Raw genomic sequence first — 23,258 nt, 5'->3', positions numbered from 1 at the left:
TTATAAATAAGCGTTCCCGTCAGGGGGGACATTTCACGCGGGCCGGCTATTTTTCGGCACACACCGGCCTGTCGTGGCACAACACCGGACGCTCGCCAGGTATACCAGGCAAACTTTTTTACTTGTCCTTGAGTAGATTTTTTGGACGACTACTTTTACTCTTACTCGAGTAATATTATTTTGAAGTAACGCTACTCTTACTTGAATAAAATTTTTGCCTACTCTACCCACCTCTGATCTTTAGCAATATTCCGCTTTAAAAGTTATAGCAGATCATCATTGAGACAGTGCAATCTAGTGAAACGTGCCCACCCCCGCCCTCATCCATCCCACACCAGCTGCATAAAACTAGGGATGGGTGGGGGGGTCTAAAGTGGGAGGACCGGCCGGAAAGCACCGAGCTGCTTCAACACTTCATTGAGAACTCCGCAAGCATCAAGTTAACACCTATGACCTGACTGTGCTTTCTCTACGAGGATTTACAGAAAGAGACTCACTTTTTTGTGTGTGCGGCTTGGTATTTGATTTTTCCCCCTCCGTTTTCCCGTCACCCTCACACCTGGATTACATCGCCGCCAACTGTGGATCTATGCCAACCCCACGCAATTTGTGAAGTAGAAGAGGAGGAATGTATCGTTTCTTTGGGAGACTAGCATTTCTCCTTTCGGCCGTTATCTTTGTCGCGCAAGGTAAAACTTTTTTTTTCCTTTAAGATTTTTGACCGTTTTACATTTCGGAATTTGATAATAAGACATTACAATACGTACAAGTAACTGCGCATTCTAGACACGGCTAGCAAAGTGCATTCTTGCAGTAATCGTAGTTTCACAAAGTACATTTAAATACTTACACTGTGAAGTGTGTTTAATATATTGGTAGTTTGAAATAGTTTTTACATTTTTACTTTTATATATTTAGAAATCAAAAGTTTTGTATGTGTTTAACTTAAGTTGGTGCAAAAAGCTTTCAAAGTTTGTTGTTGAATTGAGCCGGTTTTGAATAACATGAAGGATAATAGAAGTTGGTGCGTGCATGTTAGGGGACGCTCAAGGGAGACTTTTGCGAAGGGGGGGGGGGGGGGGGGGGGGCGACTTTTGTCTGCATGTGTGGGAGAGTGTGGAGGTGGGGGCGGGGGTATTGGGTGTGGAGGAGGTAAACAATGCACGAGGAGAATGCTTTATGGCTCGTGCTGGACTGATTTCTTTTGTTCCCTGTTTGAGTACAGCAGCTGCCGCGCGCTTTTTGTTCCCCCCTTCCTCTCTCACAAAGTGTGCGCACCCCCCTAAAAGAAAGCCACGCACCATCAGGAAGCACGCCCCTCGGTCCCCACCTGTGTCCTCTCACCCAACCACCATCACATTTTAGATTCTGTATATCAGCATTATTGTTTATATCTGCATGATTTCCTCTTTTGGGGATTATAACAAGCCTGGATGAAATTATAATAAAGTTTGTTGTGCACATTCAACAGGTCTAAAATGCTCACTGCCCACTGAGTCCTGCCTAAATGGAGGAAGGTGTGAAGCCGCCCCCAATGGAGATGGAAACTGCAAGTAAGTCAATCAAAACATTTACTTTGTTGGGCCGTCTTTGAATCGGAGCGCTTTTGGGAGTATAGAGAGCAGGGAGGAACACCACGTATTGCCCCCATTCCCATTCCGGCCTTTGAGCGGTCCCTGTGCCCGGCAACCAGAGGCCCCGGGACCCTCCTCTAGCTCCGGTGTGTTTTCTAGTGTTACCCCCGCCACAGGGGCCAACCGTTCCCTTCTAAAGATGGGAGAAAAAAGGTTCAACGGGCCTAGAGATGTGCGGAAGGGCCAGTGGGACAAAAGCCCCCCAACCCCACTGCCCGTTAATGAATGCAAGACCCCCTCAACTGCAAAGTGCGAGTACGCGTCCAGCCCTAAATCTTGTTTTTCTGCTCTTTCACGAGGGCGACAGCTGGGGCTCGCCCGCCGCCCGTCGCCCATTGTTGTGCAGTGGGGAATAATGCTGTGTGACTAATCGGAGTGGGCCTTCCCATCATGCTACAGACACCCCAAACACTCGCTCACACACTCACCAAACCGCTGGCATAAACCCCTCCCAGCCAGCACCCCTTCACATCCAAAAGGCTTGTCTCCGGCTTACTGAATGGATAAGCCCACCCCCTGACCCCCACCCTTTGCATCACTCGTGTGTGATCTCCATTAGAAGGCCAGATGGCTGCGAAATCTAATTGGTTTGGATGTCAACAGAGTGAGATTGATTGGAGGAAAGTGCTGAAATTTGAAGGCAAACAAGTGGGAATTAGGGAGGGGGGGGAGAAATAAAATTTAGTTGATTTCTCTGGTTTGGATATTGAATTTGAGTATAGAATTCAGTTCTTCCACAATCAAATTTCTACAGCTGCTGAACCTAGAGGTGATCCCAGTTTACCTTTGGTGAGGCAAGTGGGCTAAACTCTCGTCTGGTCTCCAGTCAATTAAAAGGCACATACAGAACAGACATGAAAGCATTTAAACTCACATTTACACCTCTGGGAAAAATTCAATAACCTAACATGTTTTGGAAAGTAGGTGGAAACCAGGAAGGCCGCAGCTGAGATTAGAACCTGGCCTAAATGCTAACCACTAATCTACCACAAAACCCTGTTTTGATCTTAAAAGAAGAAAGGACAGAAGTTGTAATTTTCTCTTGGTTCTGGTTGAGGCGTCCCTTCCTCCACTGTGACTCCAGGGTGGGACTCCCCCCTCGCCGCCACTACCACCTCAGGGCATGTGGTCGCAGTGGGTGCCTCATCTGGTCTGTGGGGACAAAGGAGGAGCAGTGAGGATGCGTTGCTACTAACCCTAGGCCATCATTTCACAGTATCTAATCTGCACACTTGCCCCTCCGCCCCAAACACACACTCTGTCCACACGTGCGCATATGCTCGCATCTATATTGGCGTTCTCCACCTCTACAAAGAGGTATTGTGGGGCTCGGTCCCAATTAAAAGCAGACAGCATCGGCGCGTCGCCCGCGTTCTTCTTCTTTCTCCTATTAATCATCACACGCTGAGCAGCCGTCAATCACAGAAAACACCGGCAGCTCAGCAAACAGAACTACTGATCTTCTGTGGGTAACCAAGCAGTGTGTCTGCATTGGGAGAAGCCTATTTCCGTGTATTCGTGCTTCAGCATTGAAGCATATGGTGACACAGTTGTACGGGGTAAAGATCGGAATCCTCTTTGGGTTCCCACAAAGCGTGAGAACTGAGTGTAAATTCACTAGTCAGATTAGTGTGGGCATAAACTGGTAATCAGATGGGATTTTTTTTTTTTTCAATGGGTTTACTGGGAGTATATCCCCGTGTGTAGACAATAACTCTGACAATCTGGTTAAAAAATCACGTTGACAGTTGAATAAAACAGTACTAGATTATTCCTTAACATGTCTCCTCAACCCTATATAGGGCAAGTGACTATTTTTGGTAATTAAAAAAACAAAAAAAACAAAAATCTGACGTCCACATACTGTATGTAGACATCATGTTTTGGGTCATGTAGGCCAAAACATTAGTATTTGGCGTGTAGTGCTGCAATGATTAATCGATTAACTTCAGTATTCGATTAGAAAAAAATATTCAAATTAAATTTTGTTGCTTTGAGTATTCGTTTACTTAAATTGGCGTTGTAATGGTTTATTTTAAAAGTGTTTGCATTTAGTTTTATTGATTAGGGTGGATACTCTGCCCTCTGGTCTGCCTCTTTTCACATGGCTGAATCCAACTGCTCCCTGTTAAGACCAAAATAAGCTAAGTTTTTGTTTGAGCTTATGCTTTTTAATGCATTCATCATTTAGTTTACAGGTATATTTAGCCAATTTTTGGGAATATGTGTCTGAACCATTTGTTAACAGCATTGTAAATAAAATTTCAGCATTTTATAGCATTTAAGCAAGCAGAGATTTTCTATTTAAGTTAGCCAGTTGTTCTTCTGTTGTACATAGATACTCATTTTAAAAAAAACAAAAACATTTGAGGCTCAGCTCAGGGATTTTAATTTTTAATGTTTCTTATCTGATTCCTCGATTATTCGAACTAAGTAGTCCATCGATTAATCGACTTCTAAAATATTCGATAGCTGCAGCCCTACAAGCGTGTCCTATATGACCCAAAATGTGATGTCCATGTACAGTATGTGGGTCCCAGGTCTCCAGACTCCCTCATAATTATTTTTAATTAATATTTTTTGTATGCACTAGTATTTAAAATATTGTTTGTCTTTATATTATATTAATAAATAAAAGTATGAAGTTATAAAATGCTAATAAAAACTAAGCTGGAATAAAACCTGAAATACACACTGGTTATGCTCCCCAATAGCACTCTTAAGCGTGCCATTGACAACAATAGACGTCCAATTCATTTAAACCTGTGGTCTCCAAACTATTCCACATAGGGCCTCAGTGGGTGCAGGATTTCACTCCAACAAAACAAGACCACACCTTTTCACCAATCTGGTGTTTTATAAGTATAATCAGTTGATTGCATTCGGGTGCTGCTTGTTTTAGTAGAAACCACATTGGTTAAAAGGTCTGTTCTTGATCGGTATGAACAAAACGGTTTGGAAAAAGGAACGGTTTGGAGACCCCTGATTTAAACTGTTGGACTGGCTTTCTCACACTTTTATTCACACATGCAAGAACTAAGAAGCAAAAAGGTTAACCACTCACCTACCATGCTGTCCAAACAGAAATATGGTAAAAGATATAAAACAATAGCAAAGGAGATGCAGGCTTTGTTGTTAGTTATCAAAGTGTCTTCCTCTTCCTGTTTCCCACGAAGTTGTAGGCTTATAAAACCCAACTTTGTGGCACGCTAATAAGGGCAAACAAAGGTTGCAAGACTGATGGGTGCTGCTTTACCGAATAAAGGCTGTTTTCCACCAACAGGAATAAACATAGGAAACACCTGCAACTGCTCGAAATCCAGCATTTGACCAAAATAGACCCCCGGCCATGCGATCAGACCTCTCTGACCTTGCACTGAGTTGTCTGGCATTGCATAGTGACGGTAAAATGTCTCACTAGCAAAAGCCCGTCTGCGGCAGGCTCCCAAGCGCACAACCAGAAAGAGATGTTTCTCTCTCCCACAAGGAGAGGGTTACCAACATGGTCCGGGCTTAGCTCCATGTGAGCCTAAGTCCATCACAAGTGTACAAGTGTGCATCATTGAATCAACTTTATTTAATCCCTAAAGCCAGCGATCCGCTCTGGGCAGAGTCCGTTCCTTGGGTGCCCCAATGCTTTGCACAAGCAGGAGTCAATGGGCATTTGACTGCTCCTGTTCTGAATCACGCGCTATTGAATGGTTGGAACCTGTTTTGTCACTAGACCACCAATAATCGTTCCAGTAAATCTGTCGCAGAGATACGCAGCTCCTAGCCTTGACTGACAAACCTTGCAAGACTCACTTGAAATTGTCAAAAGTAGAACTTCTGGTGTGTTCAGCGTTGCACTCCAAGAGCTAAATGATTCTGTGAATGCGTGACACCCAATCTGTGCATTAATTAGATGTTCTAAAAGATGATAGCTGATATGAGTAGCATGATGTGTAATTGAGCTGTGAACAATAGATAAAAGATCATCTGAATAAACAGAGATTACAAGTAGAGAGGCAGTCATGTAAATCTTTCCACTTGGCTCCTTTTTACAAGGTGAGACAGGAACTAGCCAATGGCCTCTGTGACACTTGCAGGAACAATTCATTTGCTGTAACGTAATGTAACACCACTTAAAGGGACAGACCTTTATTATGTGCTTGTAGCGGAAAGAATCTCACCTGCGCTTGAGTCAATCAGTGTGTGCTGCATGTGCGTGGGTATAAATGGTTGTGCTAGTAAGCGGTGTCATTTTTTTGTGTTTAAACATTATTAGAGGTACAAGAAATTCGTGATTTGCATACTTATATTCATATGATGGTCACTTATACTATGCGTTGTCTGTACCTTTAAGAAAGGTACACAAGAGGGAGTTTAGCAAATTTAAAAATGTTAGAGATCCACAATTTACACAAGCTGAAAGAAAGGGCTCCACAGGACAGAAAAAATAACACACCACAGGATAATCATTTATTGACAGCTTCTACAGGATAATCATTTAGTGACAGCTTCTTCCGACTGAAGTAGGGCTACAGCTATCGAATCTTTTAGTCGTCGATTAATTGATGAACTACAGTGATCCCACACTACTTCGCGTTACAAACTTCGCGCCCTCAGTCCATCGCAGATTTTTTTTTTTTTTATTAAAAAAAAAAAAAAATACAGATGAGCTGGCCCGAGCCGATCGCTAGTCTCGCGTTCACTCCTTCCCTCTCCCTGTTCTTAGTTCGTCAGAGGGTGAACTGGACTTGCTTTTTAAGTAAACGATGATTGACGGACGGTTAAGCTTTGATCTTGCCAGTGACTCAAACTTCAAAGCGCTGCGTGCGTCAATCATCATTTAACTTGTTAAAAAGTTGCTGTGGCAACTCATGAGAAGCTGTAGCGGATTTGAGTGGACACTCAATGAAGCATTTAATAAAGACAATTTATTGGGCGTCTACTTTTTTGCTTGTTAAACCATAATTCTGTGAGACAGTTACATGTTTAAAACGTATCCTAATTATTACACTTAAAGTGCTGGAAAACCACTTATTAAAATATATAGATGCATAAATTTTTTTTTAAAATTATACTTTGGGGAAAAAGGTAAAAAAAACATGTCTTATATGGATCTCTTTCCAATGATAGATCCGAATAAATGCATTGAACAACAAAAAAGTTTTTTTTATGTTTTGGGGTGTGCTACTTAGCGGTTTTTCATCTATCGCAGCGGGTTCCAGTCCCCATTAACCGCGAAAAACAAGGGATCACTGTAGTTAGTTCGAATAATCGAGTAAGTCCGCTAGCTTAAATTCTATAAAATGCTAACTTTTTTATTTTTTTCATTTTTTATTTTGACAATGTTCTTAACAAATGGTTCAAAGACATAAAATGGCTAAATATACCTATATACTAAATTACGAATGCATTAAAAAAAACATTAGCTCAAACAAAAACGTAGCTTATAGAATAGAATAGAATAGAATAGAATAGAATAGCCCTTTATTGTCATTATACGGTTGTACAATGAAATTGTGGAGCATCTCCCTTTACAGTGCAGGACAAGTAAAAAATCTCGAAAGTGGCTTGCAAGAATAGTGTATAAAATCTAAATAAATATAAAATATGTATGAGGTAGTCCTATGTTCAGGCAATGCAAATAATTGAAGTGAAGTAACAGCAGTTGACAGTGAACACATTGAATATTGCACAAGTAAAATTCTCGAAAGTGGCTTCCAAGAATAAAGTATAAAATCTAAATATATATAAAATATGTATGAGGTAGTCCTATGTTCAGGCAGTGATAATAACTGCAGTGAAGTGGCAGCAGTTGACAGTGAAGGCATTGAATATTGCAGATTAATATAACACGTAAATAAGTATTGCACAATGCACATAGAATATGTGTGAATAGAAGTTAAGTTGCAGAAGTTGACAGTGAGGCATTGAATATTGCACTCAGTCAGTATTGCACATAGTATATTGCATGTAAACGAATATTGGACATCGGGTGATGTGATGTTATATATGGGTGTTCAGGGTGGAGATGGCTTTAGCAAAGATGTTGGTTAGTATGTTGGTCTTAACAGGGAGCAGCTGGATTGAGCCATGTGAAATGAGTTATGTCATATTCACTGTTGCCACTAGAGGGCAGTGTATCCACCCAAATCAATAAAACTAAATGCAAACACTTGTAAAACAAACCATTACAACGCCACTTTAATTAAACGAATACTCAAAGCAGAAAAAAATACTTTAATTCACTAACTTTTAACATATCCCATTAAACAGGAAAATCACTCTGAATAGACAGTGCTGTATTTTTTTTTTCTACAAAAGTGTAATTCTTGCTGTACTGTATTCATACAACTGAATGGAATAGGTACTGTACAGTAAATGTTTTATTTTAGCGAAAAGCAAAACAAAGAAATTATCAAAGCAGACACACTTTGAGAGACAAAGAAAGGGGGAGGAAGAGGACAAAAGCTCACATAACAGTTTCATAAGCACTGTGAAGCAAAGTGCAAGGATGTCAAATTTTACTGTATGTGGTTGACATAAGATTTTCCACAGCGGTGGCATTTTCCATCCCACAATCAGTCTGGTTTTGTGTCGTCAATGGGGGATAAAGTCACCACCGAGAGTGGCAGATGGCAGGCCTGGCCCCATCAGCCGGCAGTGTGGTGGGGGCAAGCATTGAGAGGGGAAAAGGCAAAAGAGGCTGTCCCGACACAAAAGTGCTTCGGGTCAGAGGTTGGGGGAGCATCTGCTCTGGGCCTGAGGGGGACATTGCATCGCTGGGAGAAACCTGTTGCCGTGGTGCGTGTGGGTGGATCTTCAAGACAAAGAGGGTGCATCCCAAAAAAGACGTGGAGAAAAGTTATGCTATGGTTATCTTAAGTACAATACAGTTGCATTTTATCATTTATAAATGTCTGATTTCAAATTTTTAGTTAACTGTACTTTAAGGTTCACTTCGTTTCAATTGACGTATCGACACCTTGTTAAAATAATCGCCAATTTTTTTTAGGAAACACAAAAAAAAATGACTTCAATTATTTTTTATATTTACAAACAATTTTGAAGGTTTTTGTAAAATATTACAGAGGCAGTTATTTTAAGAGGGTGAAAATATTTTACATTTCCCCCCTATATTTAATGACAGTGTCTATGTTCAAACTACGCCTAAGGTTACAGTGGTGAAATTTTTTAAAAATATACTTGTTAAGAATAAAACCTCTCAAAATTCTGGTCAACGCTCAGTGTTTTACTTGTGTAAAAAGTTTGTGAATCACTGTTGTAGGATAATTACATGTTAATAGTGGGGGAAAACTGTGCACTCGTACTATTGCCAGTACAACTAGTTAAACGCTGGTAGAATGTATTATGCCACTCGTCATACTAGTAGAATAGAGCACAGAGACTTGGGGGCCGTTTACATGGTGACTCTCCGAGAAGACGAAAAATTTCATGTTTGCATTTATATGGTTCCGTCTGCATTCGAACAATGTCACAATTTAGCATGAAAACGATGTAATATTCATGCCAGGCCCTAGGGGGCAGTGCTGATTTACAAGGCGAAAGCGAATGATGCACTTTGACCTCCTCAGCTCGGAAGACAACATGCCTGCCCACTCCAAGCAATGGCATTTTGTATTGTTCAAAATGACACAAAAATGGAAAAATTCTACCTATTTAAATTAAAAATATTACAAAAACAGTAAATTAAAGCCGTCGTTCTGCCATATTTGCTGTTTTTAATGTTTAGTAGCACCGCTGCGCACGCCCAACGTGACATGTACGAGTGCTGACGTTATCTGCGCGGTCCCGCGCCGCTGGAGCTTTTGATATGCATGCGGAGCAAGCCCCCTTCAACGCCCCGCAATCGAATTCCTCCACTTTGGAGGCAGGATTCCAAGGTTTGCGTCTTTGCCTTCCGTCTTCGCCGACAGCATATGAACGCGAGGCCACTCCGTCATTGTGTCTTCGTGTCGCAGTCGCCATGTAAACTGTCCCTTATTGATTTACCGATAAGATGAGAGAGCACACAAGTAAGTGGACCTTAAAAGTGCCTGTGACACAAAAAAAGTATGTTTATTTCATATTCGATGCGGTATTTTATGCTCCTGAATGAAATGGACCACTAAAATGTGTGTGGAAGCGATTGATATATTCATTACATTTTTTTGATCCCGTGCCATGAAAATGAGTGACTTCTGGCCAGAGTCTGGATTGAGGAAGAAGGCGAATGTGACATCAGTGGACTAATCATTTTGACAATACAGCCATTACTATAGTATGCAGAAGGACTCTGGATTCAGATGATTTTGCGGATTAATTTGTTTTATTTTTTGCGTCACGCCAGCCCAATGTGCTGCAGGCTTTTGTTGCTACACCAGGGAGAGTGGTGTGAGCCTTTTTGGGTTTCAAAAAGATCCTGTTTACTGCAAATAATGGGCAAAACAAGTCCGACAATCTAGAGACCATTGGATGGATGACAAAGCTTTAAGCTACGTGTTTTATGCTACGTCAAATACTGGGATCATGGCAAATGTTTTAAGAAGGAGGTGGCTTGCATTTTGTAGGTGACAATGCTCCCTGTCCACCGAGAAGGCCACTCGGGCGACGACCGGCGGCTTGTTGCACACCATGGTCGCCGGCCGATGAAGACGTGCCCGCCTAGCGAGCACTAATGTATACTCGGCTTGGGCCCGGGGAGCCCCCCCTTTTGTTTCCGGTCTTTGATTGTGTCCAGACTTCCAGTGAAACTGGATTGGAAATACTTGTGCCATCAATTGCACTGAAACATGACCATTCACAGCCAGTCAAGCAGCGGAATCAAGAAATATCACCGCAGAATCAGGATTATTCTCTGCGGAATCAACCCTTTTTTGCCGCTGATTTCTGAGGGGACTACTACAACAGCGTTTACTGTACTAAATAATAATCATGTAACGTACAGACCCAAAATGCTATATCCGCGTATATAGATGCCAGAGCTTTAAAAGGGTGCGTTTTGAAATGATTAAAAATAGTCACTTTCCCTATAAAGGGTACGTAAATATCCAGGCAGTCGTCATATGTTCATATAATTTTATTTTAGGGATGTCCCGATCGCATATTCTTGCAACAAAGTCTGAATCCAAGTCACCTGATTGAGAATTTGCCGATGGGCTGGGGCTGCCAAGTCTGGAGCCGATACCGGAAAAAACCACAGTCTTTTTAGAAAAATTTGGTTGAACAAAAGTTCCAAACATGTTACAGCACTGTACTGTTTACTGTTATGTACCTCCTCAATTTAAGTACATTTAAGGCCGAGACTTGAGTGGAGCAACAGTTCTTTATTCAGTGTGCTTCTCCTCACATGTGCACACGACTCCTCACTTAGGTTCCTTTTTACCGTGTTAACACAACAACAGGGGGCGCACAACTATGGAAACAGCAGTGTGACATAAATATGTTAAATTTACAGTGCTTCCTCTTCCGCTTTTTCCGGGAGTGTTGCGGAGTATAAAATGTTTAGAGTTTTGTTTCTTTTGCCAATGCCATTGTCTTTCTGGATTATTTTGTTAATTTTTAGCCCTTTATATTGTATATAATGTTTTTAAATTAAGAACCAAATCTTTTTACCCGATTTAGATCATTTGAAAAATGGCGCGATTTCCGATCACGTGATCGGATTGGGCACATCCCTATTCTATATTACGTTGAATTTTGAAGCGGGGGGGGGGGCTATCTTCAAAGACTGCCTGAATGCCTTGGCAGTCTTGTGCCGATTGTAACTGTCTGGACTCCCCGTGGTGCGCATGGGCCCGTTAAGAGATCTCACCTCTGCAAAGTCAACAAGAGAGGTTTCGGCAGCCCTGTGTGACACCGGGGGTCGGGCGGGTGCTGAAAAAGGGAAACAAGCAGTTGAGAAACATCTGCAAAGGAAAAGGTAGGGGAATAACTAAAAGGATAGACCTGAGGAAAGGACAGAAGTTGCAACAGATGACTTAATGTGAGTTCCTAATGTCCTCGAAGGAGAGGAGAGCTTGGATTGTCGGCAATCCCACCCGCCCGGGAGGGACGGGGAAGGGAGTTTGGTGGGGAAGGGGGGAGGAAGGAGAAAGGAGAAGGATTCTTTCCCAACAGCTGCCCTCATTAACATGCGCACCTGCTCCCTATGGAGACACAAACAGATGCCCCCCCTCCAACCAAACACACAAATTCAAACCATAGCACTTGTTTTTTTCCTGAGATAACAGTAGTACTGCTATTTACAAGAGTAAAATCAAAACAGATTACTATCATCATTTCTTTCTTTCGGTCTTACCACATTTATAGGGGCACCACAGTAGACTAGTGGTTAGCAGTTAGCACGTTTCCCTCTCAGTTCAGAGTTTGGCAGTTACAATTTCAGGTCTGGTCTTGCTGTTGTGTGTGTGCTGTGTGGCTGTTCGCTAAACTCAGGTGTTGGGAAAGTATAACCCACTGTGTATTTACATAATTACGATTCCTCTATAGTTTTCTCCACTACAATTGTGTTATTAAAATGTATTTGAATTCATTTAGGTCTTCAAATAATTTAATTGAGTTATATGATAATGATAATAATAATAATAATAATAATAATAATGCAAAAATAGATTATTTTAGTAAAGAACATTTTTATTCATTAATATTTTATTAATGTTTTATTATTAATTTTTTCCAAAATATTTGTAAAATCTATCAAATTTCTTTTTACATTTTCAACTCTCCATGAGGGTTTACAGGTTGCTGGAAAGTAACTACGGTACTTAAAGTAATTACTGAAAGGCGGACGAAAGAAGGCAGACTATGCCCTGAACTGGTCGCCAGTCGTTCACAGGGCACAGATTGAGATAGACAACCATTTGCACTCACATTTAAACTGTCACTGTTTTATAAAATAATTTTGTAGGATTAAATAATGAATATGTAATAATAAAAATCAAATATATTTTAAATGCTGTAATATATTATATACAAAAAAAAATGTAACCAAATCGTTCATTTGTTTTCTAAATAATAGGCTAATTGACTAAAAAGTAGGGCTGGGACGATCCGCTTTTGTCATGATCCGATCTGTATCCCTATGGCAACATATTACCTTTTGAAATGTATAACAACACAGAGGCTTGTTTCTCCGTTTAAACTAGATGCCATTTGATATCTACAGTGATACCTTGTTTTTCGCAGTTAATGGGGACTAGAACCTGCCGCGATAAGTGAAAAACCGGGAAGTAGACCCTCCCCCCCCCCAAAAAAAAGTTTATTTATTTTTTTGTTCAATATACACATTTATTCAGCTCTATTATTGGAAAGGGATGCATATAAGACATTTTTTTTTAAAAATGTTAAAAGTTTTAAACATGTTACTGTCCTACAGAATTATTTTTAAACAAGAAAAAAAGTAGACGCCCAATCCATTTTAAAAAAAAGGGGAAAAATGCTTGTCTTAATTAAATGTTTTATTGAGTGTCCTCTCAAATCCGCTCCAGCTGCTCACTTACACACAATGAGTTGCCACAGCAACTGTTTAACAAGTTAAACGATGATTGACGCATGAGGTGTTTTGAAGGTCGAGTCTCTGGCAAGATAAAAGCTTAACCGTCTGTCAATCGTCGTTTACTTTAATAAGTAACTCCAGTTCACTCTCTGATGAACAAAGACCAAGGAGAGCTCATCTGTATTTATTTAATTGAAAAAAAAATCCGCGATGGACTGAGGACGTGAAGTTTGAAGCGCGAAGTAGCGAGGGATCAGTTTCTTTTTTTTTTTTTTTTACATTGAAAAGTGCATTGACTGTGGCAGCAACTGTTCCTGTGCAAAATAGAACAAAAACTATTTAAAAAACCTTTTATACGGTATCCCGATCCGATACCGAAATTAAAAAAAAAATTTTTTCAAACATGTTGCTGTCCCACTGAATTATTTTTAAACAAGAAGAACATAGAATAATACTTGTCTTTATTAAATGCAGTCCACTCAAATCTGCTCACGCTGCTGAGAACACTTACACACATAGACTTACACAGCACACTACGGCAAGTTTTCAACAAGCTCAACGATGATTGATACATGCGGCTCTTTCAAGTTTAGTGCTCCCAGGCTTCTCTGCCAAGATCAAAGCTTCAAGCTTGTGAAGCATCGTTAACTTTAACAAGCAAACTGCAGGAATTGGATCGGGACATCTCTAGTTTGTTGGCTTGTGCTAGGCAACACAAGCGGTCAGACGTTAAACAACTTTTTATTGGCTCTTGTGTCACTCCTGGTTGAAGTCAAATGAAAATAATTTCAGATATACCGTATATATTTAAAAAAAAAAAAGATCATAGCATTTAATTGGTGCTTTGAATGAGACCAGGGCTTTCTCTTTTTTTTTTTTTTTTTTTTACACACAGTAGCAGCCTTTCACACAGTGCAACATCTGAACTCCTGTGCAAAATCAGTAATAACAGTCACTGTATTTTAGTCACAACGACCCATCAATAAAAATATTCAAGTAAATATTAAAGAAAACGACAAAGAAAATATTGTAGTGCAGCAGCATCTTTATTGCAATATCAATCCAGGGATCAGTTCAGTTGCAAACAAAACACCAACTAAATTGCAATGTAGAACAAAAGTAAAATGTAGGCCTAGCCCACTATATATGTGCAATCAACTTAGAAATGCAATCAGTAACTACCACATAACAATAAAAAATAATGAATTAAAATGAAGTGCAGCAGCATTTTAGCAGCCATAACAATCTGTTTCAACATGAGGAAATATCAGTTTTTTGCAATCGAGAGAGCAGAGAGATAGTAGAGGTTAGATCGGGCCTAAAAAAATCCAGCCTGACCCGACACGGCCCGCTGGTATTGAAGCCCGACCCGGCTTGGAGTGACGCGAACCCCCCCCCCACGCAGCAGCAATTTATTTTCATTTCTTCGAGTTTTCTTAATGTTTAAATAGTCTACATATTTTTATGATCATTATAAAAGCATATACACAACGAAATAACGCTGGGAAAGTTTAATATAAGAAAAAAAACATGCGATTTTGCAGGCACAGAGGAGAAGATTCAAAAGTATCACATTTGTGTTGCCTTTGTGTGCATAAAAAAGTGTCTTTCGTAACGAATTCTCAGTTGGGAGAAAAAAACCCCGCAAGTTTTCTTAATGTTTAAATAGTCTACATATTTTTATGATCATTATAAAAGCATTTGCACAACGAAATAACACTGGGAAAGTTTAATACAAAAAGAAAAAAACGTGATTTTGCAGACACACAGAGAAGATTCAAAAGAATCACATTTGTGTTGCCTTTTTGTGCATAAATAAAAGTGTCTTTCGTAACGAATCGCAAGCGCCACAGCGGAGGAGAAGAAGAAAAAGCGGGCGGCGCCACTGCTTCATGTGCGTGCACAAGCAAATGCACAATACAGAGAGCCTGCTCTTGGTTTTATCCCATTTTTAAAAATAATTTATTAGTCCGGCGCGGCGGCCCACCCGAACGTGAATGCTTAACATTTTGGGCCTGACCCGTTCGGTTTGGGCACAAGATCTAACCTCTAAGAGACAGGACATAACATAACAATGGCTGAAGCGGAGAAAGAGGGAGCGAGAAAAATTATTGATGCACCTAAGACATTGAAAGCAGACATCTGGAGACATTTTGGCTTCTATGAGGTTGGTGGGAAACTTGACCAGAGTTATGCAGTGTGTAAAAAATGAAACATGAGAATAATAATACAAATAGGGAAACCAAATCAGTTGCTTCACCGGAATTGCGCAGGGAAGATTTTTGAACGTACTTATATATTTTAAAATGCGCTGAATCGATTCAGCTTGTTGCACGCATCGAATCGAATCGTCCATGCCCCGCATCGGGATGCATCGCCGCATCGATTATTGTTGACACCACTAGTATCGATACTCAGAAAAAAGTATCGATTCTTAGTATTGGGACATAAAGGATCGCGATATATCGCCAGATGATATTTTTTCCCAGCTTTTTTAAAAAGATTATAGTAATACTAATGAAATTGCTATTAATTATTACATTACATTCACATTCTTATATTTTTTTGCCTCATCTGCAAATGAACTGGTGCATTCTAAAACTCAAATGTGGTCCGAAAGCAGAACATTTAAAATTTTCCCTAGGCGTGGCTAGTTGTTAATTGAGCGCTTGGGTCGCGACCAATCAGCTCGGATAGACTTTTGTTTTGCCTGTGACACTAACGAGAGCAAGCAGTATAGTAGGTAAATGGACACATTCAGCAACCAGCATGACTGTACAAGCATCTTTGCTTTTTTGTCTGATCAGGAGCAAAGAATTTTTGGGTGAGTCCTGAATGCAACTGTTCATGGTGGCTTTCCACTGAGCGGCATGGTCACCTTGATCTCTGCGTTCATTTGGGATGAGTTTCGACAGTGTGGGGGATAAAAGGTTGTCAGAATTGGCTGGACTCTCCTATGGGGTCTCTTGCTCCACCGCAATGTGTTTTTAAGGTTCAGAGAGAATCTAATCCGGAAGAACAACAGCGCTGTCAGAACGGGTGGGAAAATATGGGTACACCCTTTCCAACATACCCACTCATACAGTATAACCTTGTGAAGTCATGAGATGTTTGTTTGTGCGCAGGGCTAACAAAAACATCGAACGTCACACCGCAACTAAGGCAAATGTATTTTTTACCCAATGCTTCATTATACTGAAACTTCTTATTTGAGTTACATTCCGCAGCTGCATGGAATTATCAAAGATACGACATTATAGAAGTACAACCCAAACAACAACAGAATCAAAGTAACGAAGGAAGTAAACCCATAACGATAAGAAAAAACATGGCAAGTGCAACAATGAACTGAAAAGGTCTGACTCCGCACTTGCAAGTTTTTGTAAAACTGAATAACCTCCCCCCTTCATCTAAGAAAAAAAAATACTTGCATACACAGCACCTCATATGCAGAAAATAAAATCATGTACTCTTAAATGCAGAAGTGTGTTTTTAAGCACATTCATAATTATATGCCAGACTTTTAGATTGTTTCACTAGTAATACAACTTGATCAAGTTTCAGAGTGTGTCACCTTGTACCTTAATGCAGTGGTTCCCAGACTTTTTTGCACTACTGACCAGTTTGATATGGGCCTTTTTTTTCCACGGACAGGCAATCTGTGGCAGAAAATTCCACTAAATATGAAATAACACAAAGGGGCTAAAAACAAACATGAAGTGCAAGGAAAATGTAACTTACCATACGCTCAATCAACATTTTTTAACAGCGGAATCTCCTAAAACTTGATAGCACATCCATGGTCGCAGGCATAATAATCTCCTCCAATCGTGAAAGGTGTCTTGGCTTTAACACTACAGTTCGCTACGAGGTACGATGCATTCGCTTTTGTTGCGTCCCCTCGTTTGCTAGCTTTTAGCCACATACTGTACAAAATGCAGTTGGTTGTAGGTTCCTCTTCTGGCTCAGTAGGTGGCCTTTTCCCCCTAATAGAGCTGTCCAAAGATGTCGCAGCACACATCCAAAAGCAGCTAACGTTACTGTTTACATTGACTGACTCTAGGCTGCTATAGGTGTGCAAACACTCCAGCAATGGCGGCCAACCACTAGAGGGTGACGAACACAAATCTCTACTTGTATTAGTCAATAGAGTAGACAAAAATATTGATGTGTTAAGAGGCACAGGCCAGATTGCGATAAATTATTTAATATTTCTCTGCGGCCTGGTAACAAATGCGCCACGGACTGATACAGGTCCCCGGCCCGGTGGTACATACAGATGAACTCTGTGTAGCTTATTAAAGCGGTGACAAATCTGCAGAATGAGAAAGAGAGAACCTGCCTGTACTGGGACTTGGAATGGCGATGTGGTAGAATATAGCCGTTCTTAAAGTCATCCATCGTGCCTGTCGCTCGAATGTGAGAAAGTATCTGGCGTTGTAAAAGCAAGCAAGAAAAAAAGTGTCTGGATGAGAAACAGCACCAAAATCCTTGTGTGGGCATAGGTACTGTTTCTGAATGTAAAACACAGGCTGCATATGTGACCCATGTGTCACATTTGTAAGAAAATATTTTGTCACACCTCAAACCCTCTGTTTTTGATGAACACACAACGATAAATTAAACAGAGAATTTATAAAAATAACAGTAAATCTGCTTTTATGTGTGGATGACAGACAAAACCATAGGAAAACATCTTCGTTAATAGTATATGTTGCTGCGTGTGAACAAGGCCTGAGGGAAGCAAGAGTAAATAGAGGCTAACTGACGAGATACACCTGGAAAAGATCGTAGTAGCTTTGGGAAGTTAATTGGCACAAGGAAGGCATGAGAAAAACGGGTAGAAATTAAAACCTAATTGGTCGGGAAGACATAAACGAGGGACAAGAAAACAAGAAACAGCATGTAAAAAAGCTAAATATAGTATCAACAAATATAGTATCAACAAAACACATATCATGAACTGTAGCAGGCTAAAAGCAGTTATTCAACAGAAGATAATACTGAAAAGTGAAACCAACATAAAAACAGGGCTACTGTGCCAACATTTTAGCAATTCCCATTTGTAGTTAGGGACCCCTCTCACCCACATCACAGACTGTTTACCCTGCAGGTTCTGTTGCGTGTGGGGCAGGACCACCAGGTTCTTAAATAGTTTTGTCCCCGTGGCAATTAGACTTAAACTGCAAATCCCTCACATAACATGTTTACCTGCCTTGCACAGTGCATATATCTTTTCCTCTGCTTTCTTCACAACAGCTGTCCCAATGACTACGTAGGCAACCGATGTCAATTTCCAAACCCGTGCAGCCCGTCCCCGTGCCGCAATGGTGGCGAATGTCGCGCCGTCTCCCACGGCAACACGTTCGACTTCCGCTGTGTGTGTCGACCGGGTTTCACCGACCGCCTCTGCCTCACGTCGTCCAACCACGCCTGCATGAGCTCGCCCTGTCGCAACGGGGGAACGTGCGACCTCATCAGTCTCACGGTCTACCGCTGCCGATGCCCACCTGGTTGGTCAGGTAAGAGACAGCAGAGCTTGGTCCCACAATCTGCGAGGTGATGACTGCAAACTTTTTCTCTTACTAGAATTTCTAACGTTTTCTTCGGTTTTGCAGGCAAAACATGTCAACAACCCAACCCCTGCTCTTCAAATCCGTGCGCAAATGGCGGCCAGTGCTCGGCTTTTGATTCCACCTTTGTGTGCACGTGCCCGCCCGCCTTCCACGGTCAAACTTGCAAGCAAGACGTCAATGAGTGCGCCCAGAGCCCGGCGCCCTGCCTCAACGGCGGTGTTTGCGTCAACGAAGTGGGCTCCTACCACTGCCGCTGCCCTCAGGATTACACGGGGATGCACTGTGAGACCCGCTACGTGCCATGCAGCCCTTCGCCATGCCAGAACGGGGGCACCTGCGTTCAGAAGGGTGACACCATCTACGACTGTAGCTGTCTGCCAGGTAAGGGGCATTGAGACGAAGCAGCAGATACATTTGATTTCCTAGTAAATGTGCCCAGCCTAATGCCTGGAATATAGTATGAGCAAGTGGAATGGCGGCAGGAAGCAGCAGTGCAGACGTTTCCCTTTGATAAGTCAAATGTTTGGGCTTTGGGCTTGTTTAACGCCTGTAAAGTTGAATCGGTGCACTACAAATCTCTGACGCCACAATGGAAAGATTTGTCTCACTTTTTGAAAAAATAATCTTTAAAGGAGTCTAGAGCTGAAACGAATACTCAAGCAACTCGATTAACTCGAGTTTAAAAACTGATCCGAGTAATTTTATTCACCTCGAGGAATCGTTTAATTTTGCCAGCTCTAAGCATCACGTTTTGCCTGGACTACTTTTAATGCGGGACAACGCGCTGAGGTCACGTGCGTAGAGGAAGCAATTGAAAAAAAAAAAAAAAAACCTTACTGCAGCCGACAGCCGCTACAAACTACGCCGACGTTCCTAAAAACTACGCCCGCATGATGCTAGTGCGGTAGCAGGTAGTGTCCGATGCGGCTCATAGATATCGCATGCATTTAGAACTAGATGCGAAATGACTGACTCGGCCGCGTCTGGGCAGCGTTAGTAAACAGCCGCCATCTTTAAGCAGTACACTTCTCAGCGCTAATAAATATTACGTTACTATCACTTGCTCACGTAACGTTAGCCCTTCGGAGGGCTAGGTTTCTATTGATTATGACCACTGTCGATGCATGGCTAACGTGTCTTACATACAGGCTTTATTTAATCTGTAAAAACACAGCGCTGTAGAATGATGAGGGTGTAAAATTAAAACATAATAAAGCTAACTGTCAGTTTTAGCTCAGTAGTCATTGCTGAATAAACACCAAGTAGCTCTGGTCCCTAATGTGCTCCAATACAGCAGCAGGTAGCATACATTTATTTTGAACACTGCAAAAACTCAAAATCCTATCAGTACTTACGGCTTAGACTAACTTAAAACTTAACTAGAACTTAAAAATAGCTTGACACAAATGGAAATTCAATTGAAACACGTGGGAAAAACACGTAGCTTTCATGTGATGTGTGTTATCAAGCGTAATTACATTTTTAAGTAAGAATTTTTTTTTTAATAAGATCTAGAAGTTTTTTGAGTGAAAGCAGTGAATTTTTTTTCTAGTCACATCTGAGATGCAATTGTTGGCTGTTTTCAACAATGTCCATCGAAAATAAAGACATTGATTGACTGAAAATGGTTCAATATTGGATTAGATGTCTTTTTTTCTCATGTAGATTTATAATTGCTCTGTACCTAAAAAAAAAAAGTTTTATCCGATTACTCGATTTATCGATAGAATTTTCAGTCGATTACTCGATTACTAAAATATTCAATAGCTGCAGCCCCAAAGGAGTCTATATACTTGATCGAGTTGGCAACAGTGTCACTTAAGAACTGATAAAGTAAGGAATCTACTGCCAATTTGAGTTAATCACAATTTTTCCATTTTCTTCTCCACGTTATACTGGCTGTGTACATTCACAGAATGAAGTATTGTGTAGCAGTTGTGTGTGTTCAACTTTAAGCCTTGCTGTGTAACTCTTGCGGGTGTCCGTGCTGGAATGTGGCGAGATAGCGAGCTGGGCCAGCACCTGCTGAGCTGTGGGTCGATGCTCTCTCTTACTATTGTAGCTGTAAAATAACGTCTGTTGAAGCTCTAAACTTCACTCTAATGTGGTTGAAGTCATCTTGTCCTTGTTTAATTGCTTCCTCACTGTGTTATCAGGATTCACGGGTCAAAACTGTGAGCACAACATCGATGACTGTCCAGGCCACAGCTGTCAGAATGGTGCGGTTTGTGTTGACGGCGTCAACACCTACAACTGCCAATGTCCCCCACATTACACAGGTAATTCAGCCAGATAATCAGTTCACTGGCGTACCGCAAGCAACACTTCACTTTTGCTCAATAATATTCATGACGTTAGCAGTTGTTGCAATGCGGGTCAGCCTCCCGTTTGTTTCTAATAATAAATTAATTGAAATATTTATGGACGAGATGTTTACTGAGCTAAACCTACCAATTGTGTCTGAAAATGATGTCCCTGGTGCCAAATTCACTGGTAAAGACATGGAAGAACATACAAATGTTCAGTCAAAGAGATGGCTTGAGTGTCGCGGGCTGAAAAGATGTGAAAAAGAGCCGACCTGATCCATTTTCTTGTGTGCATTGCCTTACGCCACAATGACAATGACATTCTCCTGCTTCAACAATGAATTCTTTACCCCAATATGCCCTGTCTTTCTTATATATGATGTCCTCTGGTTGTCTTACGTCTCTGACCGTTCTTGGGAGCAATTAACATTGCTATTTTTGTGTAGCGATCGCAAATGCTACTCAGTGATAGCCAACGAACACTTTTAATCATTTCATTAAAAACAAATCTTAATTCTATAATTTATTTACACTTCCCCCTAACTAAAGTTTTTTTTTCTACAGAAAAGGTAACAGTGGCATTCAGATACCATTTTAATTTTTGTCAGGTCATTCATTGTCAGACAGAAGCAGCATGGCAAAATGCCACGCTAAAAATAGGTAAAAATATCAAAATGGCTAACCTTTTCGTCCTCTGTAGGACCATGGCCCTCAGCAAAATGTTTACTGCGTATAAAATGTGAATGGCTTCACCTTGCTGGCGTTAAACTGGACTTTTGGACGTCCGCGCAAGTCGATCCATTCTTCACATTTTTTCTTCCGAGTTTTTTGTTTCGGGAAACGTTAGAAGAAAACATCCTTCATATGTTGTGATGTCTAGAGTCGTTTCTACAAGTTCCATAACAGCAGTATTGTTCGGCATGTTCTTTTTTTTGTAGATTACCGGAGAAAATAAGCAGAAATAACATGGATTGTATGCGAGGGCGTGTGTATAATGTCCCACTTCCGCGTTACAATGGCGACGTCACCGTCTAAAAATAGCAATCGTGCGGTGCGCTATTCAAAAGCGATATTCATGTATGAACATGACAGAATTATTCCAAAAATAGAATACAATACATCATACGCACTGGAGATGCTGATTATAAACTGTACTCATGATTTTTTTTTTTTCCGCATCTCAGGTCAATATTGCACTGAGAACGTAGATGAGTGTGAGTTAATGCCCAACGCATGTCAAAACGGGGGCACCTGCCACGACACTCACGGCAGCTACCACTGTGTTTGCGTCAATGGGTGGACGGGCGATGACTGCAGCGAGAACATTGACGACTGTGCCAGCGCTGCCTGTTATCTTGGTGCCACCTGTCACGATCGTGTGGCCTCCTTCTTCTGCGAGTGTCCGCATGGTCGCACAGGTATGGCTCTTGTTGTAAAAAGAACTGAAATCTTACAGGACCATTATTAGAAGTGCAGGTACCTGCGTAAGAAAGGGCCGTGGTAACATTTGTGTGAATGTTCTCTCTGGGTTTATAGGTTTGCTTTGCCACCTGGATGACGCGTGTATCAGCAATCCGTGTCAGAAAGGCTCCAACTGTGACACCAACCCAGTCAACGGGAAAGCGATCTGCACCTGTCCACCGGGATACATGGGCTCAGCCTGCAACCTTGACATCGACGAGTGCTCTCTTGGTACGTCCGGTTGCTTCTTCATCTGAATCCAGTTCTTATGAAAGTGTGTAACATATTACTCACTTCCCAGGTGCCAACCCTTGCGAGCACGGCGGTCGCTGTCTCAACACCAAAGGCTCCTTTCAGTGTAAATGTCTTCAGGGCTACGAGGGTCCCCGTTGCGAGATGGACGTTAACGAGTGCATGTCCAATCCGTGCCACAACGATGCGACCTGCTTGGATCAGATCGGAGGATTCCACTGCATCTGCATGCCAGGTTCCAGCATTCAGGAAATAGAAAAATAATCAAGAAAGTGGGCACAGTTGGACTTACTGAGGTTTCACTCTTTTCAGGTTACGAGGGTGTCTTCTGCCATATTAATACGGATGAATGCACTAGCCAGCCTTGTCTGAACAACGGCAAATGTGTGGACAAGATCAACTCCTTCCACTGCGAGTGTCTTCAAGGTAAGAATATAATAGAGATTGTTCCTGAGAATCTCCTTATTGGTATTGAGACAATAATAAACAAGATAAGTGGATCATTAACCCATCTGTTAATGATTATGCTAAACCATTAAGGGCT

General features: G+C 41.3%; 1 protein-coding gene across 1 annotated transcript in view; it reads left to right on the top strand.

Moving 5' to 3' along the window:
* Positions 1-366: 366 nt before the first annotated feature.
* LOC130906018 (neurogenic locus notch homolog protein 1-like) overlaps positions 367-23,258 on the top strand; it is a 50,237-nt gene continuing 27,345 nt past the window's right edge. Inside the window, exons 1-9 of the mRNA XM_057819882.1 lie at positions 367-689; positions 1,472-1,553; positions 18,379-18,641; positions 18,738-19,076; positions 20,852-20,974; positions 22,186-22,419; positions 22,538-22,693; positions 22,764-22,949; positions 23,027-23,140. Of these exons, the coding sequence (XP_057675865.1) occupies positions 629-689; positions 1,472-1,553; positions 18,379-18,641; positions 18,738-19,076; positions 20,852-20,974; positions 22,186-22,419; positions 22,538-22,693; positions 22,764-22,949; positions 23,027-23,140 (1,558 nt within the window). The 5' untranslated portion in view covers positions 367-628. The remainder of the gene's footprint in view (positions 690-1,471; positions 1,554-18,378; positions 18,642-18,737; positions 19,077-20,851; positions 20,975-22,185; positions 22,420-22,537; positions 22,694-22,763; positions 22,950-23,026; positions 23,141-23,258) is intronic.

This window comes from Corythoichthys intestinalis, chromosome 17, assembly GCF_030265065.1.
Source record: "Corythoichthys intestinalis isolate RoL2023-P3 chromosome 17, ASM3026506v1, whole genome shotgun sequence".
Lineage (NCBI taxonomy): Eukaryota > Metazoa > Chordata > Actinopteri > Syngnathiformes > Syngnathidae > Corythoichthys > Corythoichthys intestinalis.
Note: the sequence above shows the minus strand (reverse complement) of the source record. Positions and strands in the feature narration are given on the sequence as shown.